We start from the raw sequence: 20,299 nt of genomic DNA, 5'->3' as shown, positions 1-20,299 counted from the left end.
TTACATCCTTGCCTTACCTTTCGTTGTGGCTGGCAATGCAACATTCTTGGTCACAGTACCCACTATAGCCACTAAACACAATTACTCAACAATGACAGAAACCTTTCTTCTAAAACACATTAAACTATTCAATAATGCAAAAATTCACAAGCATGTGCGGACACAGTTGGGTTTATTTTCTCGTCTGTAGACTACACATGACATTTTAGCTTCAAGACAAAAGCACAGAGTTGCTAACAGAATGTCTTCAAGTAACATTAGTTTATCAAAAATGAACGATTAACCTTCTCATACGAACATAAAAGTACAGTGGGTCTACCTGAGGTTAACACAGGCTTAGGAGACTGTATACGTTTTGTTCTATGAGATAATAGCAGTCAGTTAACATGACCTTCATGAATTATGAAGCCTTTATGTGCTTTTTTATAACATAAATTCTTCAAAATTCACAAAAAGTGACATTAGCTGATGAAGATTAGAAAGATCTCCTAAGTCTGTGTCTACCACAGACCTTATTCTCTGCATTTATCCAAAAACCTACAAAACAACTATACACTTTTCCCATAGGTGAAAAATATATCTTCTAACCTTCAATTCAGCACCTGGAATGCACGTGATGTCAACGTCTGGAATCAACATCATTTCGCTTACTGGGATGTTTGACTTATTAGCGTGGGCTATAGATTTGGAGTTTCTGTATCCCAATTTGCCCAGGCAAAAAATTATGGAACGCCGTTTGGGCCTTTGCATGTCAAAAAAGATACACGTCAAATAACACTATTTGACACGTCAAATAAGCTTGTTGACCAATCAGGACCTGAATATGACTTCACATCACAATAATTTAACGCTTTCATTCATTTTTTAAGTAGCTATTACACATTGATTACACCATCACTCGTATTTCATATGTCACAACGATTCATCGATACGTATGCTATGATGCTGGTAAAGTTGTCTCGCGCATCTACAGTGCTGGTCATAAAAAAGCTAGCAAGCTCATGGATGCAAACAATGTTCTTCTCCAAAAACATAGCAAAATGACAATCTGTTTCAGTAGCTATAGTTAGCTAGCTAGCTAGGTGTCATCTTCTAAAATAACCCTAATTTATAAAACACTTCTTATTTGATTAATGGCGGTTAGCCTTCAAAATAAAAGTATGGCATTGACAGTGATGCAAATGAATACAAATAGCAAAATGATACCATCATTGAATAGATCAAGCTAAACGAGGCTGGAATGTTGCTATATAAAATTTTTAAAAAAGACAATAATTTATTAATTTGACAAAAATCTGTTGAAATCACACTGGATGTTTTATACTTCAGAATTGCATTGGGGGCATACCTATTTATCTGTTCAGCCTTACCTATGGATTGTGGATCAATGACATGGGGTATCAGTCTACTCAGTGACACCCAGAGAACATTAGTGTCGTAGCTCTTATTGCGGCACTCTGAAACAACTGTGAATTGAGCCACATATATTGTCAACCTATGTATTGAACACTAGTTCCGAGGAAAAACAATATTTGCGTGGATGTTTTGGAGTCTGATAACTCTGAGGAGGACGTTGGGAAAAAATATCTTGGGTAATGAGTAGACTGATACCTCATTTCATTTATCCCTAATCCTTAGGTAGAGCTGTACAGTGCAATATGAATGTCAATACAGACAATAGGCTGACTGGGGAGGTGATTTCACAGTCACAGTCCCGCGATAAGAGCTACAATGCTAATATTTGCGTAAACCCTTCACAGTTGTGTTCTGTGGGTGTCACAGAGTAGACTGATAACCCATTTCACTTCTTCACATTCCAACCTTGTTTAACATTATCTAGTCTAATATGACATGATTCCACCAATTGCATCACTTTCAAATAGGTACTTTTATTTTGAAGGCAAAATAGATTCCACTTTTGTGCCTAATCCTTATTGTGGCTAGCTTCACAACACATTACCCAGTCCGGTCGACAGTGATGCCAATTTAGCAATTTTGTTACTAGATTTAGCAACTTTTCAGAATACCCTGGCAAACAGCACCTAGCAACAAATTTAGCTACTTTTAAAAATGTACTTTGAACTTTTAGAAGGGACTCAAACGCTAAAATGCATGCATCTTCCCTCTAAATGACACAAAAACGATTTTCTCTGTCACACACTCAGTCACAACACACGTGCCTGGCTGCAAAAGTGTGTTGTGAGTGACGTCAGCAGCAGGCGCTCAGCTCGTGCACAGGCAGCAGCAATTTCAGCAAATTGCAAATCATTGTTGACTGACTGCAGCAGCAGTAGTATGGGTTCGACAAGCCAAACCCAATGAATATAGTTGGTCACGAATGTTTTATCTTGAACAGAACTTACAACATCAATCAACATGTCTCAATCAAAATTGTACAGCCAGAAGTACAGAAAAGAGTGGGAGTCTGTACCTGAACAAATGCAAATCATATTTTTTGCCGAGATGGCCAGTCAATTAGAGTAACGTTATTGTGTATTCTACGTAATGACGCAGTTTTACGTCATCACGCAATGACATCGCAACATCATTTAGCAACTTTTAGCAACAAATCAACCTGCCTCTAGCAACTTAGTTGGCAACACTGCCGGTCGAGCATCACTAGCCAGATGAAGCTGCTTATAACGTTAGCTTTGAGCAACAGGGTTGGTTGCGCTTGGCTTTCACGTCCAAATTCAGAACACACAACATTCTATAATAGAACTGTGTTATTTGACGTGTATCTTTTTTTGACATACAGACCCAAACGGCGTTCCATAATTTTTTGAAATAGGCATATTTCAGTGGAGAATATACACTATATTTGGTTTTTACATAGCTGAGTGCCCACTCAGCTGCCTATGTAGCTGCTGTGCTGAGTGCCCCTCTTCCCCCTCTTTGATGCCTTTGTCTAGTCACTGGTCTAGCCTACAAACTTCATGCTGTACACAAAACTGTTCGAACTATTGCATTCCCTCAGTAGGCTATTAAGCATAAGCACATTTTCCTACAAGCTTTGTTGTCCACAAATCTGTTCGAACTATTGTATTCCATGCCTCAGTAAGCATACCCCTACAAAAAATATTGCAATTTTTAAACTGCAGTATCTGCAGTCAACTGTGGAATTTTGGACACAATAATTGCAGAATAACTGCAGTTATACTGCACTGTGACTGCAGTTACACTTCGAACACACCGACAGTGCTTTGCATTTTGGTACACCAGAATTACATTTATTTCCAATGAAACACTGCCTTTGCCTTGCAGCACTGGTTGCAGAGGCAGTTGCAGTGCCTTCGGTGTGGTGCATACATTGGATTTATCGAACACATGCGTCAAACTGTATGTGTAGACGGCTTGACATAAATGGTAGCAGAAGGTGAATGTTGATATTTTGTTGCATACATATCAAGATGATGCTGTGTACTATTTTGCGCAAAAATGCTGTCTGTGTTCGAAGCGTTAGACTGCAAAATTACGATACAGTTTGAGGCATACCTTCGTTAAATCCAACATATGCACCACACAGAACGCACTGCAACACAGCAAGGCAAACGCAGCGTTCCATTAGAAATGAATGTACTTCTGGTGTACCAAAATTAACACTGTCGGTGTGATCGAGGCGATGGGCTACACATCATCATGGTTCAGAAGAGGGTGGTAAAGAGCGAAACATGAAGGGAGGGAGAGCAGCAGCATTAGAAAAACGAATGTGTTTGTAACATGCACAGAATGTGAGCCGGATCCTAATGCCAAATTTTAGAGCTTTGAGATAACACTAATTAAAAGGAATGGAACTCACACTTGAATGCACTCATGGCTCCATTCAATGCGCACCAAAATTACAATCTGCTTGATTTTTGAAAGCCTAACACTGTAAAATCATATTTTATAACTTAGCCATGTTGGCAATTGAATAATCTGTCAAATGATGCCCACCTGTCCCAGATTGCGATTTATAATTTAACGTTTTTGTATTGCGTAAACACAAAAGTAATTGTGTGATGGTGGGATTCAGGGCTGTGTTCCGAACAAAAAAACTACAAACTGTGCTTGCTTCAGTTCCTCAATGGCAAAGCTAGGAGAGCTAAAAAAAATACAAAATTAACAGTTTATGGTTGAAGACTCCTTCCTTGAGTCATATTAGTGCATTGGAATTACTTACAGGCTGACTACACCGCTCGCATTGCAAATTAAATTTACGTGGGTGACTGAAAGATGAACAAGGTCAGTGGCGGTAATACACCTAATTTATAAAAGTTGCCAATCGCAATATAAAGCCAAGAGAAGAAAAAGCCTAGAAGGAAGAGAGATGACTAGAAACAATTCGGTTGACCGGTTTATGTGTGGATTAATTGGTGGAGTAGAGGACCTTGTGCATTTCAGGTAAAATAAGAACTCAATGTTTATATCCCTGGACAAATTAGCTAGCAACAGCAAGCTAGCTAAATAGGACAAATTAGCTAGCAAGTGCAAGCTAGCTAGCTAAATTGCCAGAAATGTTTAATGCTTTTTGACCTGTCCCCAAATTAATATAATTGGTTCAGAGTTTGTTTTGATATTTTAACCTGCGTGTCGTGATCGCGTTTGGTGTGGGGGGGGGACAAAATATGTTTATGCACTATGGCGCACGATGGCGCACGCGCGCAGCCGGTTTGGGTTCCGTGTTAGGCACTTTGCACAGTTTGGAGAGGTATGTGGCCACTTGGAGACACCAGTTAGACCTCTCACTCAAACCCTTGTAATTGTATTTTTTTTAATCTTGCACATACTCTAAATATTGTCTGAATGTTATTATTATGTTACTGAATGTATCCAGTGTATTTTCAAATGTAGTTATTTACAAATGCTGTGAAAAGTACAGTAAATGTAAAATGCACATAAAATCAACAGTGTAATGTTTAAATTCAGTCTTGTTTCTGGTGACCTGTTGTGTCCTCACCTTTGGTCTGATAATTTCCCCATCATCTCGAAAGTGTTCCCTTTCAATTGCTACTATGGTTATAGGGTGAACTCAGAAAGATTGGGACATCATATAAACTGGAACAGCTTAATCCTGATGTGTTTATTTCTGACAAGAGAAAATATTGTTACTAAACCCTTGAAGAGAAACCACATCTCAAAATCACATCACTTCATTGGTGTGACATCATAGAGGGGGGCTGAGTAAGCTTCAAACAGGAAGCTAACCACCCAAGCACACAGTAAGTTTTGATGTTTAGGTTATTTAATGTATAAATAATGCACTGTGCCAAATTGTGATGTAAATGTGAATACTATTTACTGGTGCATCAAAATACATTTAAAAAATGGGCCAATATTATCTTAAAATGTTGGAAATCAGTAATGTTTTGTTGTTTTCCCACTTTACCAACCATAGCTAGCTAAATTAGGACAGCATGGAGTAGCTAAAGTGGGACAGTCTTATAGGAAAGAGATCCAGTTTACATTTGGGACCCCCTGTACTTAGGTTAGGCAGGGCTTTGGCTCTTGAAGTACTATATCCTGTTAATTTTTTCTTGTAGTTCTGTTATTAGTACTGTTTATTTGAGTGAATTCAGAAAAAGTGGGACACTTTTTGCATTTCCGTCTCCTGGTAACCCTCTTCAGACATATATTCAACATATTAGCCCAACACATGATGCATTTATGAAATCTTCAGATGTTTCTGAATTACACAACATTGAATTTAATTGTCATAGGGGTACAATTTGGACTATAATAATGGTGTCACACAGTCCAAGTTTATCTAACCTGCTTCCCAGTCTACCAAATGCAAACTGAAAATATGGTTTTGTCTCAGTGTACACAAATGGGTGTCATGCATTTTTTTGTAGTGTGATTAGGAAACATCTTGAGGATTGCAGAAATGTATCATGTGTTGGGCTAATATGTTGGATAGACGTCGAAAGAGGTTACAGAAGACGGAAATGCAAAAAATGGCCCACTTACTCCAAATTCCCCCTATATGCTTTTTAAAGTGCTTCTGTTAGAAACAACTAATCACTGATCATAATCTTGATGTGATTGGCCTGACTGAAACATGGCTTAAGCCTGATGAAGTTACTGTGTAAAATGAGGCCTCACCTCCTGGTTACACTAGTGACCATATCCCCCACGCATTCCGCAAAGGCGGAGGTGTTGCTAACATTTACGATAGCAAATTTCAAATTACAAAAAGAACCAGACATTTTTGTCTTTTGAGCTTCTAGTCATGAAATCTATGCAGCCTACTCAATCACTTTTTATAGCTACTGTTTACAGGCCTCCTGGGCCATATACAGCATTCCTCACTGAGTTCCCTGAATTCCTATCAGACCTTGTAGTCATGGCAGATAATATTCTAATTTTTGGTGACTTTAATATTCACCTGGAAAAGTCCACAGGCCCACTCCATAAGGCTTTCGGTGCCATCATCGACTCAGTGGGTTTTGTCCAACATGTCTCCTGACCAATTCACTGCCACAGTCATACTCTGGACCTAGTTTTGTCCTGTGGAATAAATGTTGTGGATATTCATGTTTTTCCTCATAATCCTGGACTATCGGACCACCATTTTATTAAGTTTGCAATCGCAACAAATAATCTGCTCAGACCCAATCCGAGGATCATCCAAAATCATGCTATAAATTCTCGGACAACACAAAGATTCCTAGATGCCCTTCCAGACAAGACTCCCTCCACCTACCCAAGGACGTCAGAGTACAAAAATCAATTAACCATCTAACTGAGGAACTCAATTTAACCTTGTGCAATACCCTAGATGCAATCGCACCCCTAAAAACTAAAAACATTTGTCATAAGAAACTTGCTCCCTGGTATACAGAAAATACCCGAGCTCTGAAGCAAGCTTCCAGAAAATTGGAACGGAAATAGCGCTACACCAAACTGGAAGTCTTCCGATTGGCTTGGAAAGACAGTACCGTGCAGTATCGAGGAGCCCTCACTGCTTCTTGATCATCCTATTTTTCGAAGTTAATTCAGGAAAATAAGAACAATCCAACATTTCTTTGTGATACTGTCTCAAAGCTAACTAAAAAGCAGCATTCCCCAAGAGAGGATGGCTTTCACTTCAGCAGTGATAAATTCATGAACTTCTTTGAGGAAAAGATCATGATCATTTGAAAGCACATTACGGACTCCTCTTTAAATCTGCGTTTTCCTCCAATGCTCAGTTGTCCTGAGTCTGCACAACTCTGCCAGGACCTAGGATCAAGGGGGACACTCAAGTCTTTTAAATAATATATCTCTTGGCACATTGATGAAAATAGTCATGGCCTCTAAACCTTCAAGCTGCACACCGGACCCTGTTCCAACTAAACTACTGAAAGAGCTGCTTCCTGTGCTTGGCCCTCCTATGTTGAATATAATAAACAGCTCTCTTTCCACCGGATGTGTACCAAACTCACTAAAAGTGGCAGTAATAAACCCTCTCTTGAAAAAGCCAAACCTTGACCCAGAAAATGTAAAAAACTATCGGCCGATATCGAATCTCCCATTCCTCTCAAAAAATGTTGAAAAGCTGTTGCGCAGCAACTTACTGCCTTCCTGAAGACAAACAATGTATACGAAATGCTTCAGTCTGGTTTTAGACCCCACCATAGCACTGAGACTGCGCTTGTGAAGGTGGTAAATGACCTTTTAATGGCATTATACCAAGTCTCTGCATCTGTCCTCGTGCTCCTAGACCTTAGTATTGCTTTTGATACCATCGATCACCACATTCTTTTGGAGAGATCGGAAACCCAAATTGGTCTACACGGACAAGTTCTGGCCTGGTTTAGATCTTATCTGTTGGAAAGATATCAGTTTGTCTATGTGGATGGTCTGTCCTCTGACAAATCAACTGTACATTTTCGGTTTTCCTCAAGGCTCCGTTTTAGGACCACTATTGTTTTCACTATATATTTTACCTCTTGGTGATGTCATTCGGAAACATAATGTTAACTTTCACCCCTCATAGCCTGGTTCCTCTCTAGGTTTCTTCCTAGGTTCTGGCCTTTCTAGGGAGTTTTTCCTAGCCACCGTGCTTCTACACCTGCATTGCTTGCTGTTTGGGGTTTTAGGCTCGGTTTCTGTACAGCACTTTGTGACATCAGCTGATGTAAGAAGGGCTTTATAGATACATTTGATTTGAATTGATGTTTTACAGATCAATAAATGTATGGCTTTGTTCCAAGAACCAATGGGAAACCAAAAACGTACCTTCCCACAACTTCCAAGGAACCAAATGTGCTATCTGGGTTGTAACTGTAATAGATTAGGCCTACATTTAGAAAGTAACCTACCCAACCCTGCCTGAGAGTGAGTAGTAGGTTAAAACAAGAAAAACAAATGTACCTAAACAAATCATGCTGTAGATGATGATTTTCATCTTGACAGGCTTTCCAAATAAAGAGAACTAAAATGTTGCAAACATATGAATGTACTTCATGGTGAATCTACTACTTTAATGCAATCAAATATTCTCAAATTCAATTGATCAAATATACTAGTGTACTGGAGACAATGCCAACAGGACTTCCTTATGATGGTCCCTCGTTCAACATGATGTTCCCTATACACATGCAATAGAAATATAAGAAATACACAAATTGTCTTATAAAACAGCATTGCAACTGTGATATTATGCAAGATACAAAAACATATATAGGATTTTTTTTAGAAATCGCCCTCTCCCTTTGACACCGGATGTGGATATATATATATTTTTTTTTTTTAACTACAAGCAGCAACCCCTGGGATAGTGCATTGGCGCTACACAAACCAGCGATGGGAAAGAAAACTCGCACAGGAACAGGAGGACGCAGAACAATACTGAAACTTTCACCACCTCGAAGCGGGACAGGCGGTGGAAGAGAAGACGCTTTAGGTTCCGAAGGTAAAAACACCATCATATTTTACGTTTTAGTTTATGGTTGGTGGATGATTCGTTCAAAATCGGGCCCATTTTTCTACTGATCAACACTGAAGAGAAACTAGCTAGCCTAACGTTAACTAATTGGCCTCGCCGCTGACGTAGCCTAGCTAGTTGTTCAAAATGTAGCTGGCTACGTTAGTTACCTATATTCCGGAAATATATGCATTGCTTGACTTGGTTACTATATTTAAATAACTGGTTGCTCTTTTCGAAACAATGTATACCAATGCTATTTATTTATTTATGTTGGTGTTTTTCGGTTTCTAAATAGTGTTAACTAGTTAGCATGTTAGCATATTGGTCAAATAACGATTTGTAGTGGCGCGCGGCCTGTATTTCGTCAACAAACGCCGCAATGCATACACCAGCGATCTAGCTAGGCATATCAATGGTAACGTTTGCTTACTGTTTGTGAATTAATAGACTCACTCTACTGAGGCCTCTGAGAAATATATATATATATATATATATATATTGATTCAGCTACTTTGACAATTGCATTGATGCCTGTTCTGCAGACGAACACGACGGTAACGGTGATGGATACAGTCTTCTGAGAGAAGTAACAACAGAAATGAGGATCCCAGCAGTTAAGGCCACAGGTAAGATGTAACTTTGTTAATGTACCCGTTTGTTTGCAAGCTTGTGTGAACGACTGGGTTCAAACCTGGGTCATCCTGCCATAAGACTCTCATCCTGCTGAGCTCTAGCCAAGTAGCTATATCTCAACTCCACTATACCATGTCCATGGAGTTGAGCGCAAGTGTTTTTGGAGTGAATCTCTGACTCGAGTCGCTGTGCAGTCAATTTCCAAAATGTATATTCTTACACCCTTACCATGTACCTATGTTTGTCATCTGTTGCATGGCTATTCTTTGTTAGCTAAAATCCATTATTTTTAACAAAACGTTAATCAAATATAACCCCCGACTGTTTCATTGTCGCTCTAATGGCAACTGAGCGTGAATGTGCATGTTCCGATTGAATCTGAGGAAACAGTCAGTGGTTTTATTTTATTACCATTTTATTAAAAGTTCTGGATTTCAGTAAACAAAGACACGCAACAGAGGACAAACATATGTACACGATAAGGTTGTAAGAATGAACATTTTTGAAGTATTGACTACATCACCTGACCAGTTCATGTTTCTTCCCAGAGGGTCTGTCCCTCCTGGGGGCCTATGAGGACAGTGATGAAGAAGAGGATACAGACTCGCAGCCTTCCACCATCAGGACCCAACACAACCAGTCTGCAGACATACTCGCCAACTTCATGGCCGTCAGTATAAAAATGCTGTTTTTCTGTTTGTTTCATAGTATTTTCTCAGTCGGCTGTGTTCCTACCCCTCAGAGTCAGTCAGTGATGTGATGAACTGTTTATGTTTCCATTAAGCTGTGTCACTGACATTGGTAGTGTAAATCCTTCTCTGCACACCACAGCCTTGAAATAGCTTCTCACTGAAGAAAATATAACTTAGGCCTTGACATCCTTTTAACTTTCAACCCATTGTTTTTATGTCGGAAATTGTATAATCGTATTGGAACTTGGAAAATTCAAATTTATAACAAAAAAAATACATCTTTCTTTTTCTACAATATTATGGTGATATCAGGGCTCTTTTCCTAGTTGTCTTAGAATGCTATACACCTGCGATTGTCTCATGTAGGCCTGTATTTCTCTGCTTTGTTCATAATGTCTTTAGACAGGTGGTGTCCTTCGACAACCTAATTTAATCACTGCCCCCCCCCCCCTAGGAAATTGATGCCATCACCACACAGCCGGGCTCAGAGGAGCCCACAGGGGATCTGTCGGCCCCAGCCCCCACCCCACCACGTCCAGAACCCAAAGCCCAGCAACATGCCTCTGAGACTGGGACAGAGCCGGAGAGCACTGGGGCCGACTTCCAGTATGATACCCATACTTCACTAGCTGGAGGTGACTTTTTTTGTATTTCATAAATTGCATAAACTTACCTGAGAAGTAGCAGTTAGCCTAGCCATTGTTTGGGATTGGGATTGTGACGTGTTAAGTGTGCATTTTTGAAGGACTGGAGTTCCTTCCTTATTTGTGTTTCCTGTCCACCAGTTGGAGGATTGGAGATGGGTGACTGGCAGGAGGTGTGGGATGACAACACAGGCTGTTACTACTACTGGAACACTCGAACCAATGAGGTGGCTTGGCAGCTGCCTTACTACCTCGCCCACCAGGTGCAGGGCCTGCAGCAGTACGCAGACAGGTGAAGTGTAAAAATGGATGGTACTACATAATAATATACAAATGTTAGTCATACACAAGTGGTTTTGTATTTTACAGCATGACTCTGAAATGTGTATTTTCTACTTAGAGTTGACAATTTCACCTGCTTTATATTTCATACCCTGTAGCTCAACAGTCAATGGCAATGGAGCTACACAGAGTGCAGGTTACCATGTTGAACAACACTCCACTGCCGTCAGTGCTCCGATGTCCAAGACAAAAAAGAAGGCGAGTTATGAGTGTTTTTGTGCACTCAATGATTTAGTTTTAATCCAAACAAAGTACTCAACTATCCATTCATTGGCGTGTGTGTCTATAACTCTGAGTGTGTCTATCCTCTGACAGGAGGTGATGGAGAGCGTGGTTGCCCTGACCAGTGAAGAAGAGGAGCGTCATGGTGTGGCCGCCTCCCTCCTCGGTCCCCTCATCCCCGCAGAGGTGAAAGAAGCGGAGGAGAAGTGGAGGCAGAGGCTTGTAGGAGGGCTGGAGGAGAAGGAGAACAGTCTGGAGGATAACTTGCCAGGGTCCCCCGCTCCCCCCCTGAATGAGCCAGACACCCCCACGCACCCCCTGAGAGACCAGCGCAGCAGGAACCAGTCTGTGGAAAACTCTGAGGAAGAGGAGACGGAAGAGGACACCATGGAGCTGGAGCTGGCTCTGGAGAGGAAAAAGGTCAGCCTAAGTTTTTATTTATCCTTTATTAAACCAGGGATGTTGACATTGACATCTCTTTCAAGTGAGTTTATACACTGAGTGTACAAAACATTAAGGACACCTGCTCTTTCCATGAAATAGACTGACTTGATGTGAAAGCTATGATGCCACCTGTTAAATCTACTTAATTTAATGTAGGTGGAGGGGACAGGTTAAATTATTTTAATACTTGAGACATGGATTGTGTTCCAAGTAGAGGGTGAATGGGCAAGACACAAGTTTTAAGTGCTTTTGAACGGGGTATGTAGTAGGTGCAACGGTTTGTGTCAAGAACTGCAACGCTGCTGGGTTTTTCACACTCAACAGTGTCCCGTGTGTATCAAGAATGGTTCACCTCCCAAAGGACATCCAGCCAACTTGACACAAATGTGGGAAACATTGGAATCAACATGTCTAGCATCTCTGTGGAACGCTTCCGACACCTTGTAGAGTCCATGCCCTGACAAATTGAGGCTGTTCTGAGGGCAAAAGGGGGTTCAACTCAATATAATGAATTTGTCCTAAATGTTTTGTACACTGTATGTTGTGATTTTTATGAAAAGGTCACAGCCCAGAATGTTGACACAATTAAATACATGCAGGATTAATAGTGTACCTTTGGGAGTTATCCTTTACAATGACTCGAACATGAACATTTGTCCTCTTTTTTTATTCCTCTGCCCCCTAGGCTGAGTTGCGGGCGTTGGAGGAGGGTGATGGCAGTGTGGGGGGCTCCAGCCCCTGTTCTGAGGCAAGTCAGGAGGCCCCCGAGTTCTGTAGCGTGCTCCTGAAGAAGGCCAAGTGGAAGACGGCCTTCCTTAGAGCAGCCAGCCCCGACTCAAACAGCAGGGGCTCAGATACACGGGAAGACCCCGACACAGGTGAGTGTCTGGAGAACAGTTAGAGTGCGAACTGGTCCGGATACCCAAATTCTTGTCAGTTTATATCATTAGATTGTTCTGATGTGGTTCGTCCTAAAATGTAAACACTTCTCTAGGTCTTCTGATCTGATATGCTGCATAGACCAACTCTGTCATACAAATGTAATGTGTAGGCGTCATCTTAATACTAGTCCTCTTGTGTGTCTTGCAGCACATTCCAAAGTCCCAGAGAAGGCCGGGGAAGAGCAGGAGAAGGAGACCGGGGACAAAACGTTAACCAACGTGCCACCAAACGAGGAGGTGGAAACTCCGGAGCTCAAGGTACGGAACCTTTTTAACTACTCCCACACCGATTTAACTCTCAGTAGTAGAGCCTGAGCAGGAAAAACCCAGAGTGATAAAATAACTGGTGGATAACATTTAAAACATGTTTTTGTCTTTTGAATGATCAGTTTCAGATCGGAGAACTTGCCAACACCTTAACCAGCAAGATGGAGTTCTTAGGGATCAACAAGAAAACCATCTCTAACTTCCAGCTGCTTCTGTTACAGACTGAGGTGAGATGACCATGACCTGTTTATTATAGCTTACCTCCAGTCACAGTGAAAACCTATATCTTTAGGTCCAGATTAGATTATCTTGGCCTAGAAACCACACTAGTTAGCTAGCTGCATGACTCTCAATGGTGAGAACTTTCACAGACCTTTCAGATTGTGTTTACTAGTCACATTTGCAGGTGTGATTGCAGGGTACAACCTTTGAGCACCAACATGCAGGACTAAGTCAAATAAAATAATGCAAATGGTCATAAAAAAACAAGAATATACTGTAAATAGAAATGGATCCTATTTACATAATCTCTACTGAACGACTGCAATTGATCATTCTGATGGGCGATGTTTATTTTTTTAAATTAATTTTATAACATCCTCATTTTAGAAATGAAATGTACATGCCTAACTGTCATTGTTCTCCCCTCCCCATGCTTCTCTCCCTCTCAGACGCGGATCGCTGACTGGCGGGAGGGGGCTCTGAACGGGATCTATCTCCGCCGTAGGCTGCAGGAAGCCGCCGAGCACATAAAACATTACGAACTTAACGCCGCCCCTAAAGGCTGGTCCTGCCACTGGGACAGGTACGCGCTCCTTACCTTTAACATCTCTAAACACCCCCCCCCCACCTCCCCAAACCCAGTGTGACCACGATCCCCTCAGAGCTGGGGTCGCCATCTGTTTAACCTGATATGAGGGAGATCTTAACCAGTCCCAGTGGATGAAATGAAACAGAGACAGACCCTCAAGGTTTCTGTGATTCAATGCTGGCACTGTCAGTGGTGATATGGGAGCAGCCATACAGGCCAGCTTGATCCCCTAACACTATACCACCAGATGCGGAGATGGGACCCCTGTCCTGTCCACCCATAGCCCAGACTCTGGCTCTTGTCTTTGAGGGGCCCTCTGTAGACTGTTTGGGGGGTCCAGTCAGTGGAACGGGGGTACGGTAGCTAGGAAGGTGGTTGTGTGCACTTTACAGGACTACAGCCCCCAGAATGCATTGCTGGGCGAAATGAGTGACAGATTGAAGCCCCGGAAACGAGGAGTGTCAAACATCAGTTAAAGCGAAGACGGAGCGTTGACGAGGACCCAGCAGGTCAGACCAACTCTATTTCATATGTTTCCTGTTTTTAATTTTTATTCCTTGATTGACTGAATGTATTGATAGTTCTGATGTAAAAAAAAAAGAAGAAAAAAAAGTTGTTGAATTGATGACTGTCTCTTTTGCATCTATCTATGTTTGGGGGGCTGTATGTTGTCATGACAACCATTATGTGGACCATTATTCTGAACGTCTGAACACTGCTTTGACGATCAACTTTGCAGGACCCGAGCTGATAGGTTTTGGTTTGTTGATTTGGTTTTAAGAAAGTTAAGGTGGGTTCACCATCAATGTCCCCCATCACGATCCAATCTGGCTCTTCTCCTGGATGGCTAACCTGGCTGTCCAGCCCAACATTTCCCCTCGGGGCAGTCCCCCCCCCCCCCCCCCCCTCCCCAGGGTATACTGCGACTCAGCTAGTTATAAGGCCAGCTGTTGAGACTCTGCCTTGTATCTCTGTTCTCCCTCCTAGAGAGCACAGGAGGTATTTTTATACCAATGACCGCACCAATGCCTCCCAGTGGGACTTCCCAGCTGAGGAAGAGGAGGAGGAAGGACCGGAAACCACGTTGTCCATACAGGGGGAACCCAAACCCCCGCCCGTACCCGCTGGAGGACTCGCAGTTGTAGGTCAGTTCTCAAGACCCCTCACCATTCTTTTTAAAATCTCCTTATTTTCTCCTGAGTGATCGCCTCTGTATCTTTCGGTCCAGATTTATCTCTTGGCCTTGAAAACACACTGGTTGGGTAGTTGCATGACTCGATGAGAACTTTCGCATAACTGTACTGAAGCACTGTGATTGCAAACTATTTTCCTGAAGGGAGACGGACATGCATAGAGCATTAGGCTTAGTAACTAACTAGCAGGTCTTGCGCTATGGAACCTGCCATGGTCATATGTTACTAAATAGTCAGTATTTGGTGAACCTTACTCTCTTCTCCCCTCTGACAAAGAAAATGGGTACATTTTTCTACATTTTCTATCATATTGCAGGAGCTTCAGTCTTCTCACCCGTCGTCTCCCCTCAGCCTAGCCTTCCCTCCTATTGGTCTATGCCTCAGCCCCCACCTCCCCCTGACCAGCCCCCTCCCCCGGCCGACATCCCCCTGCCTCCCCCTCCACCCCCGGAGTCGCCTCCCCCGCCCCCTCCTCCTCCCCTGGAGGATGATGGTGAGATAGAGGAGGTAGAGATGGAGGATGATGACTGTGAGCCTCCAGCACCAGGAACAGAGCCTCCTCTGGGTGTCGGCGGCATGAAGGTATGGGACCGTTCTACACATCCAGACCTCAAGTCTCATCTCAGTAGGCCTGTGAATAGACTAACCAAGCACACTTTCTAGATGACAGCCTAGTCCAGCAGTTGTCAAGTGCCAGTCAGTGGACCTGCTGGTTTTTATGTTAACATGACTCTCTCAATGATAACTTTCACAGACCTGTACTGAATTACTGTGATTGCAAAACATTTTTTTGTTGTTGATGGGAGACGTGCATAGCGAGCATTTTGTTGGACATTAGCATAAGCTTTTACTGTAAGCTTATCTTTTTGTCTTCACTCAGGTTGTGGAGCCTACAGCTTCCCTGGTTAAGGGTCAGAAACGCAAAGCTTCAGGAGCAGGTCAGCTGACCAAGGCAGTAACAATCGGCAGCAGCGCCATCCTATATACACAGGCCACGGCAGGTAAAAAGCTATGATATCATTGAGTCGGTGTGCCTGCTGGTTTTTCATGTTAACCTGATTCTTTAAAGTAGCAGGACTTTCAATGATGACAACTTTCACAGACCTGTACTGAATTACTGTGATTGAATGCTTTTTCTGATGGGAGATGTAGGGCCCTAGTGTATCTCTGTATAGGTGTTTGGCTGTTAAATTGCAAACCATAAAATGTTGTGTGTTCCTTTCTGTGTCCTCAGTCCCTGTGATGTCAGGAGCTGCCTACTGGGGAGTGTCTGCGGTAGCTGCACCTCCACTGCCTTCTGAACCTGCGGCCCCACCTCTCCCACCTCCCCCTACTCGCCCCCCGCTACCCCCCACTCAGCCCCCCTCTACCCTGGACCCCACAGGGCTTAAAACACTGCCCACGGACAAGACCAAGAAACTGAAGAAGGATAAGGTGGGCGTCTTTGATTTATACAATGGCATCTGTTCTATGCATTGATAAGGAAAAAGCATGGTACAAGATTGGCACCGTCTAATTCGATGTAATAACTATATTTAAATTGAAAGCGTTCTCCTAGTTGAATCCAACCGCAGTGACGCTCTTAAATGACAATCCCCCATTGTCTCCTTTATTCCCCTTCCCCACATCCCTGGTTGCTGTGTCCAGTCGAAGAAGAGCAAGACGAAGATGCCGTCCCTGGTGAAGAAGTGGCAGAGCATCCAGAAGGAACTGGACGAGGAGGAGAAGTCTAGTTCCAGTGACGAGGACAGGGACCAGCTCAACAAGAGGGGCATCGAGGAGTGGAAACAGCAGCAGCTACTCACGTAAGTGGTTCCCCTGAACTACTGTGATTGCAAGCAATTTTTCTGACGAGGACAACTTCTATCTATCAATCTTATTAATAAAGCCCTTTTTTACATCAGCCGATGTCACAAAATGTTATACAGAAACCCAGCTTAACCCCAAACAGCAAGCAATGCAGGTGTAGAAGCACGGTGGCTAGGAAAAACTCCGTAGGAAGAAACCGAGAGGAATCCAGGCTCTGAGGGGTGGCCAGTCCTCTTCTGGCTGTGCCGGGTGGAGATTACAGTACATGGCCAAGATGTTCAAACGTTCCTAGATGACCAACAGGGTCATAATAATAATAATAATCATCATCATCATCATCAGTGGTTGTAGAGGGTGCAACAGGTCAGCACCTCAGGAGTAAATGTCAGTTGGCTTTCCATAGCCGAGCATTCAGAGTTCAAGACAGCCGGTGCGGTAGAGAATGTCAAACAGTTTTTGTATATTTTAACTTCTAAAGGTTTTTGGGGTGAAAATAATCTTTCTTACCTCATCTTTTGGGTTGCAGGGGAAAAGCTGGAAAGAACGCAAACTTTGAGGCTTTACCTGATGACTGGCGAGAGAGGCTGTTGAAGAAGAGGAAGATGATGAAGAGCACGTAACACGCACACTCCGCCTCCACGTGTGTGTGCACACGCCATCCTCCCCTAAATCCTTACTGATAAGAATCAGTGGACTATGTGCACTTTTTACGCTTTCACTGTCATTTTGAAACGGTTTGAAAAGCCCTTCATATCTTGGATGAATACATTGGATGGGTTTGAATGTTCTATTTTTTTTTTTTTCTGTAATACCCACTATTGTTTTTACATGTTACCTTGGAGACTCCCTACCAAGCCTCCCTCTCTGCTTGACCTGTTTTTAAAGCATAAATGCTGTTTTCTGTGAAATGTTTGGGAATGCTGGAGTTTCTAAACCTTTGGCTATAGTGGAGATCAACTCTTTATATGTAGTTATGTTCTTTTGACCTCCCCCATGTCCTTGCCCATTTTCATCAACTACGATCAATAACACCTTCCTAATAACTCTGGTCCATATTCAGTTTTTAATGTTGCTGTATCGCCCTCTGCTGTTACTCTGAAGCATCAAGGCAGGGCAGAAGACTGCTGGATGCTTCAACTATAGTGACTGACAGTACTTTTTGTTTATTCATGGTATACCCTCAACATATCCTGTCTGATTTTTCTTGTTTTATGACTAAAGATAGGATCTTTAAACGGCATATGCAAGTGCGTTTTCACATGGTCCAATAGTGGAAACCGCTTCATTGCAGACCTTTTCTCTGCACAAATTTGAAGTAAAGCCAGTTGGTGAAATGACCAAGCAACCCATTTCCCAGCTCACTATTTTTGTCTTGTCTTTGTCCGGAGTTGACAAATGCATGACACGCCAATAATACAAATATGTGCCAATTGATTTATCATATCATACTATTTGCATAAATATATTTTCAATTTCAGGTCTTTCCCTGTGCTGAAAATCAAGTATAGTTTGGTGGCAAGGGCAGTGTCCTGTTTTTTTGGGAGCAGTTTTCAATTGTGTACATTGCATATGTCTTAGTAAAACGCCCTTGATGTTTATGATGTTATGGGGGTGGGGAGGGAATGCAACAATATTGTATATTGTTTGGGGAAAAAATATGGGGTCAATTTCACGCCTTAAGTATTGAATTCAAAATAAATCGTAAACATCAGAAATAAAGTTGAGAATGAGAGAAGTGATGGATGTTGAGAGAATCGTTTGTAGATTTGTAAACAAAAGGAGCAAAACTAATTTTAAAAGCAGAACAAATTATTTCAAAACTAATTTAAAAACAGTCTCATTTTAACTTTTCAAACAACCAACCCTATTGAATCCATTTCGCTCTTGCCTGCAGTTACTACCTTTTGGTTAGCTGACTTGGATCTTTGCTTTCACTGCCAGTTTATTTTTTTTTCGAGTGCGAGTTTTGGCAGTTTTATTTTGTCCTACTCAGTTGTGTAATTTTATGATTTCATGTCTATAGACTGTTTAGTGAGGAGCTAAACCAGAAATTGCTTCTGCTACATTTTAAGTACCATCCCCGAGATGACTAATACAAGAAATGATTGACAGTCATTTTCAGCGATCTATATAACCGTTCTAGTTTCCTGATCATATTGGAGCTCCCTGCTATGTGGTGCTCTGGATGTCTTAGTCTATCATCTGTAACTAGATGCTCAAAAACCTGTAGAATGAGAGAAGTTACTCCAATATTTTTCTGTTCAAGGCTCAAACTCCTATGGGTCCATTCTGCAAAACCACTCCCACCATCACCGACCGAAGTTGCAGCCATTGTGTCCTTTCCAAATGGCCTATATTTTTTAGTATTTAAGTACTTGTAAACTTCATACTTTTTATTAGTTCCAATAGGCCTCCAGTGTTTTTTGCTTGAACAGTCACTGAGGCTGTATTTGTTAATGTTAATCGATAGTTATTTCAGATGCAGCAGGTTTAGATACTTAGTTAACTAGCATTGATAGCTTAGCACCAAAGATACAGGCTGAGAGACTAGGATTCCTGTACATTTTTTCTGTAAATTTCGTTCTTCTGACAGGCTTAATGTTACATCAGAATTTCTGAACCAAGAGGCGTGACATCGCAATACTTCCTTGAATGTTTGCGAAGCAGACCAGCACAGGGTGTGAAAGTGAAAAATTCTTGCATTGGTTAATTTTGTCAATCTAAAGGCACAACCTGAATTTGAGCCAATAATTAAGTAGTTGAACATGTTACTCCACAAACTTGTGAAAATGACACGTTTTCATTTTAGTCAGAAACAACTTTATCGAAGGAGTGTCTTTTGATTTGACAGCCTGCGATTTGAGAATCTTGGATCCAACGGCCGTGTCTTTGTGAGACGCAGAGTAGGTGAACGGATGATTTCTGCATGTGTGATTTCCACCGTGAAGCATGGAGGAGGTGTGATGGTGTGGGGGTGCTTTGTTTTATTTAGAATTCAAGGCACACTTAACCAGCATGGCTACCACAACATTCTGCAGCGATACGCCATCCCATCTGGTTTGTGTTTAGTGGGAGTGTCATTTGTTTTTCAACAGGACAATGACCTAACCCACCTCCAGGCTGTGTAAGGGCTATTTGACCAAGATGAGTGATGGCGTGATGCACCAGATGAACTGGCCTCCACAATCACCTGACCTCAACCCAATTGAGATGGTTTGAGATTAATTGGACCGCAGAGTGAGGGAAAAGCAGCCAACAATTGCTCAGCATATGTGGGAACTCTTTCAAGACTGTTGGAAAAGCATTCCAGGTGAAGCTGGCTGATAGAATGCCAAGAGTGTGCAAAGCTGTTATCAATAAAATATATTTTGATTTGTATAAAGGTTTTTTGGGTTACTACATGATTCC

General features: G+C 42.0%; 1 protein-coding gene across 1 annotated transcript; it reads left to right on the top strand.

The window, feature by feature from the left end:
• The first annotated feature begins 8,719 nt into the window (after positions 1-8,719).
• On the top strand, positions 8,720-18,630 carry LOC115196983 (formin-binding protein 4). The gene is made up of 17 exons (XM_029758069.1): positions 8,720-8,878; positions 9,436-9,519; positions 10,075-10,196; positions 10,673-10,853; positions 11,004-11,154; positions 11,303-11,402; positions 11,520-11,846; positions 12,556-12,748; positions 12,960-13,069; positions 13,201-13,305; positions 13,750-13,883; positions 14,877-15,034; positions 15,399-15,664; positions 15,963-16,083; positions 16,317-16,516; positions 16,730-16,887; positions 17,418-18,630. The coding sequence occupies exons 1-17, from the start codon at positions 8,770-8,772 to the stop codon at positions 17,509-17,511; spliced, it is 2,613 nt and encodes an 870-aa protein (XP_029613929.1). The 5' UTR covers positions 8,720-8,769; the 3' UTR covers positions 17,512-18,630.
• The last annotated feature ends 1,669 nt before the right edge of the window (positions 18,631-20,299 follow it).

The sequence above is a fragment of the Salmo trutta genome, chromosome 7 (genome assembly GCF_901001165.1).
Source record: "Salmo trutta chromosome 7, fSalTru1.1, whole genome shotgun sequence".
NCBI classification, from domain to species: Eukaryota; Metazoa; Chordata; class Actinopteri; order Salmoniformes; family Salmonidae; genus Salmo; species Salmo trutta.
This window is presented reverse-complemented; position numbering and strand designations above follow the sequence as displayed.

Coding starts and splice junctions, on each gene's coding strand:
- LOC115196983 (XM_029758069.1), top strand. CDS start 8,770: ATGGGAAAGAAAACTCGCACAGGAACAGGAGGACGCAGAACAATACTG. Junction 13,306..13,749: donor TGCTTCTGTTACAGACTGAG/GTGAGATGACCA, acceptor TCTCCCTCTCAG/ACGCGGATCGCTGACTGGCG. Junction 16,888..17,417: donor AAACAGCAGCAGCTACTCAC/GTAAGTGGTTCC, acceptor TTTGGGTTGCAG/GGGAAAAGCTGGAAAGAACG.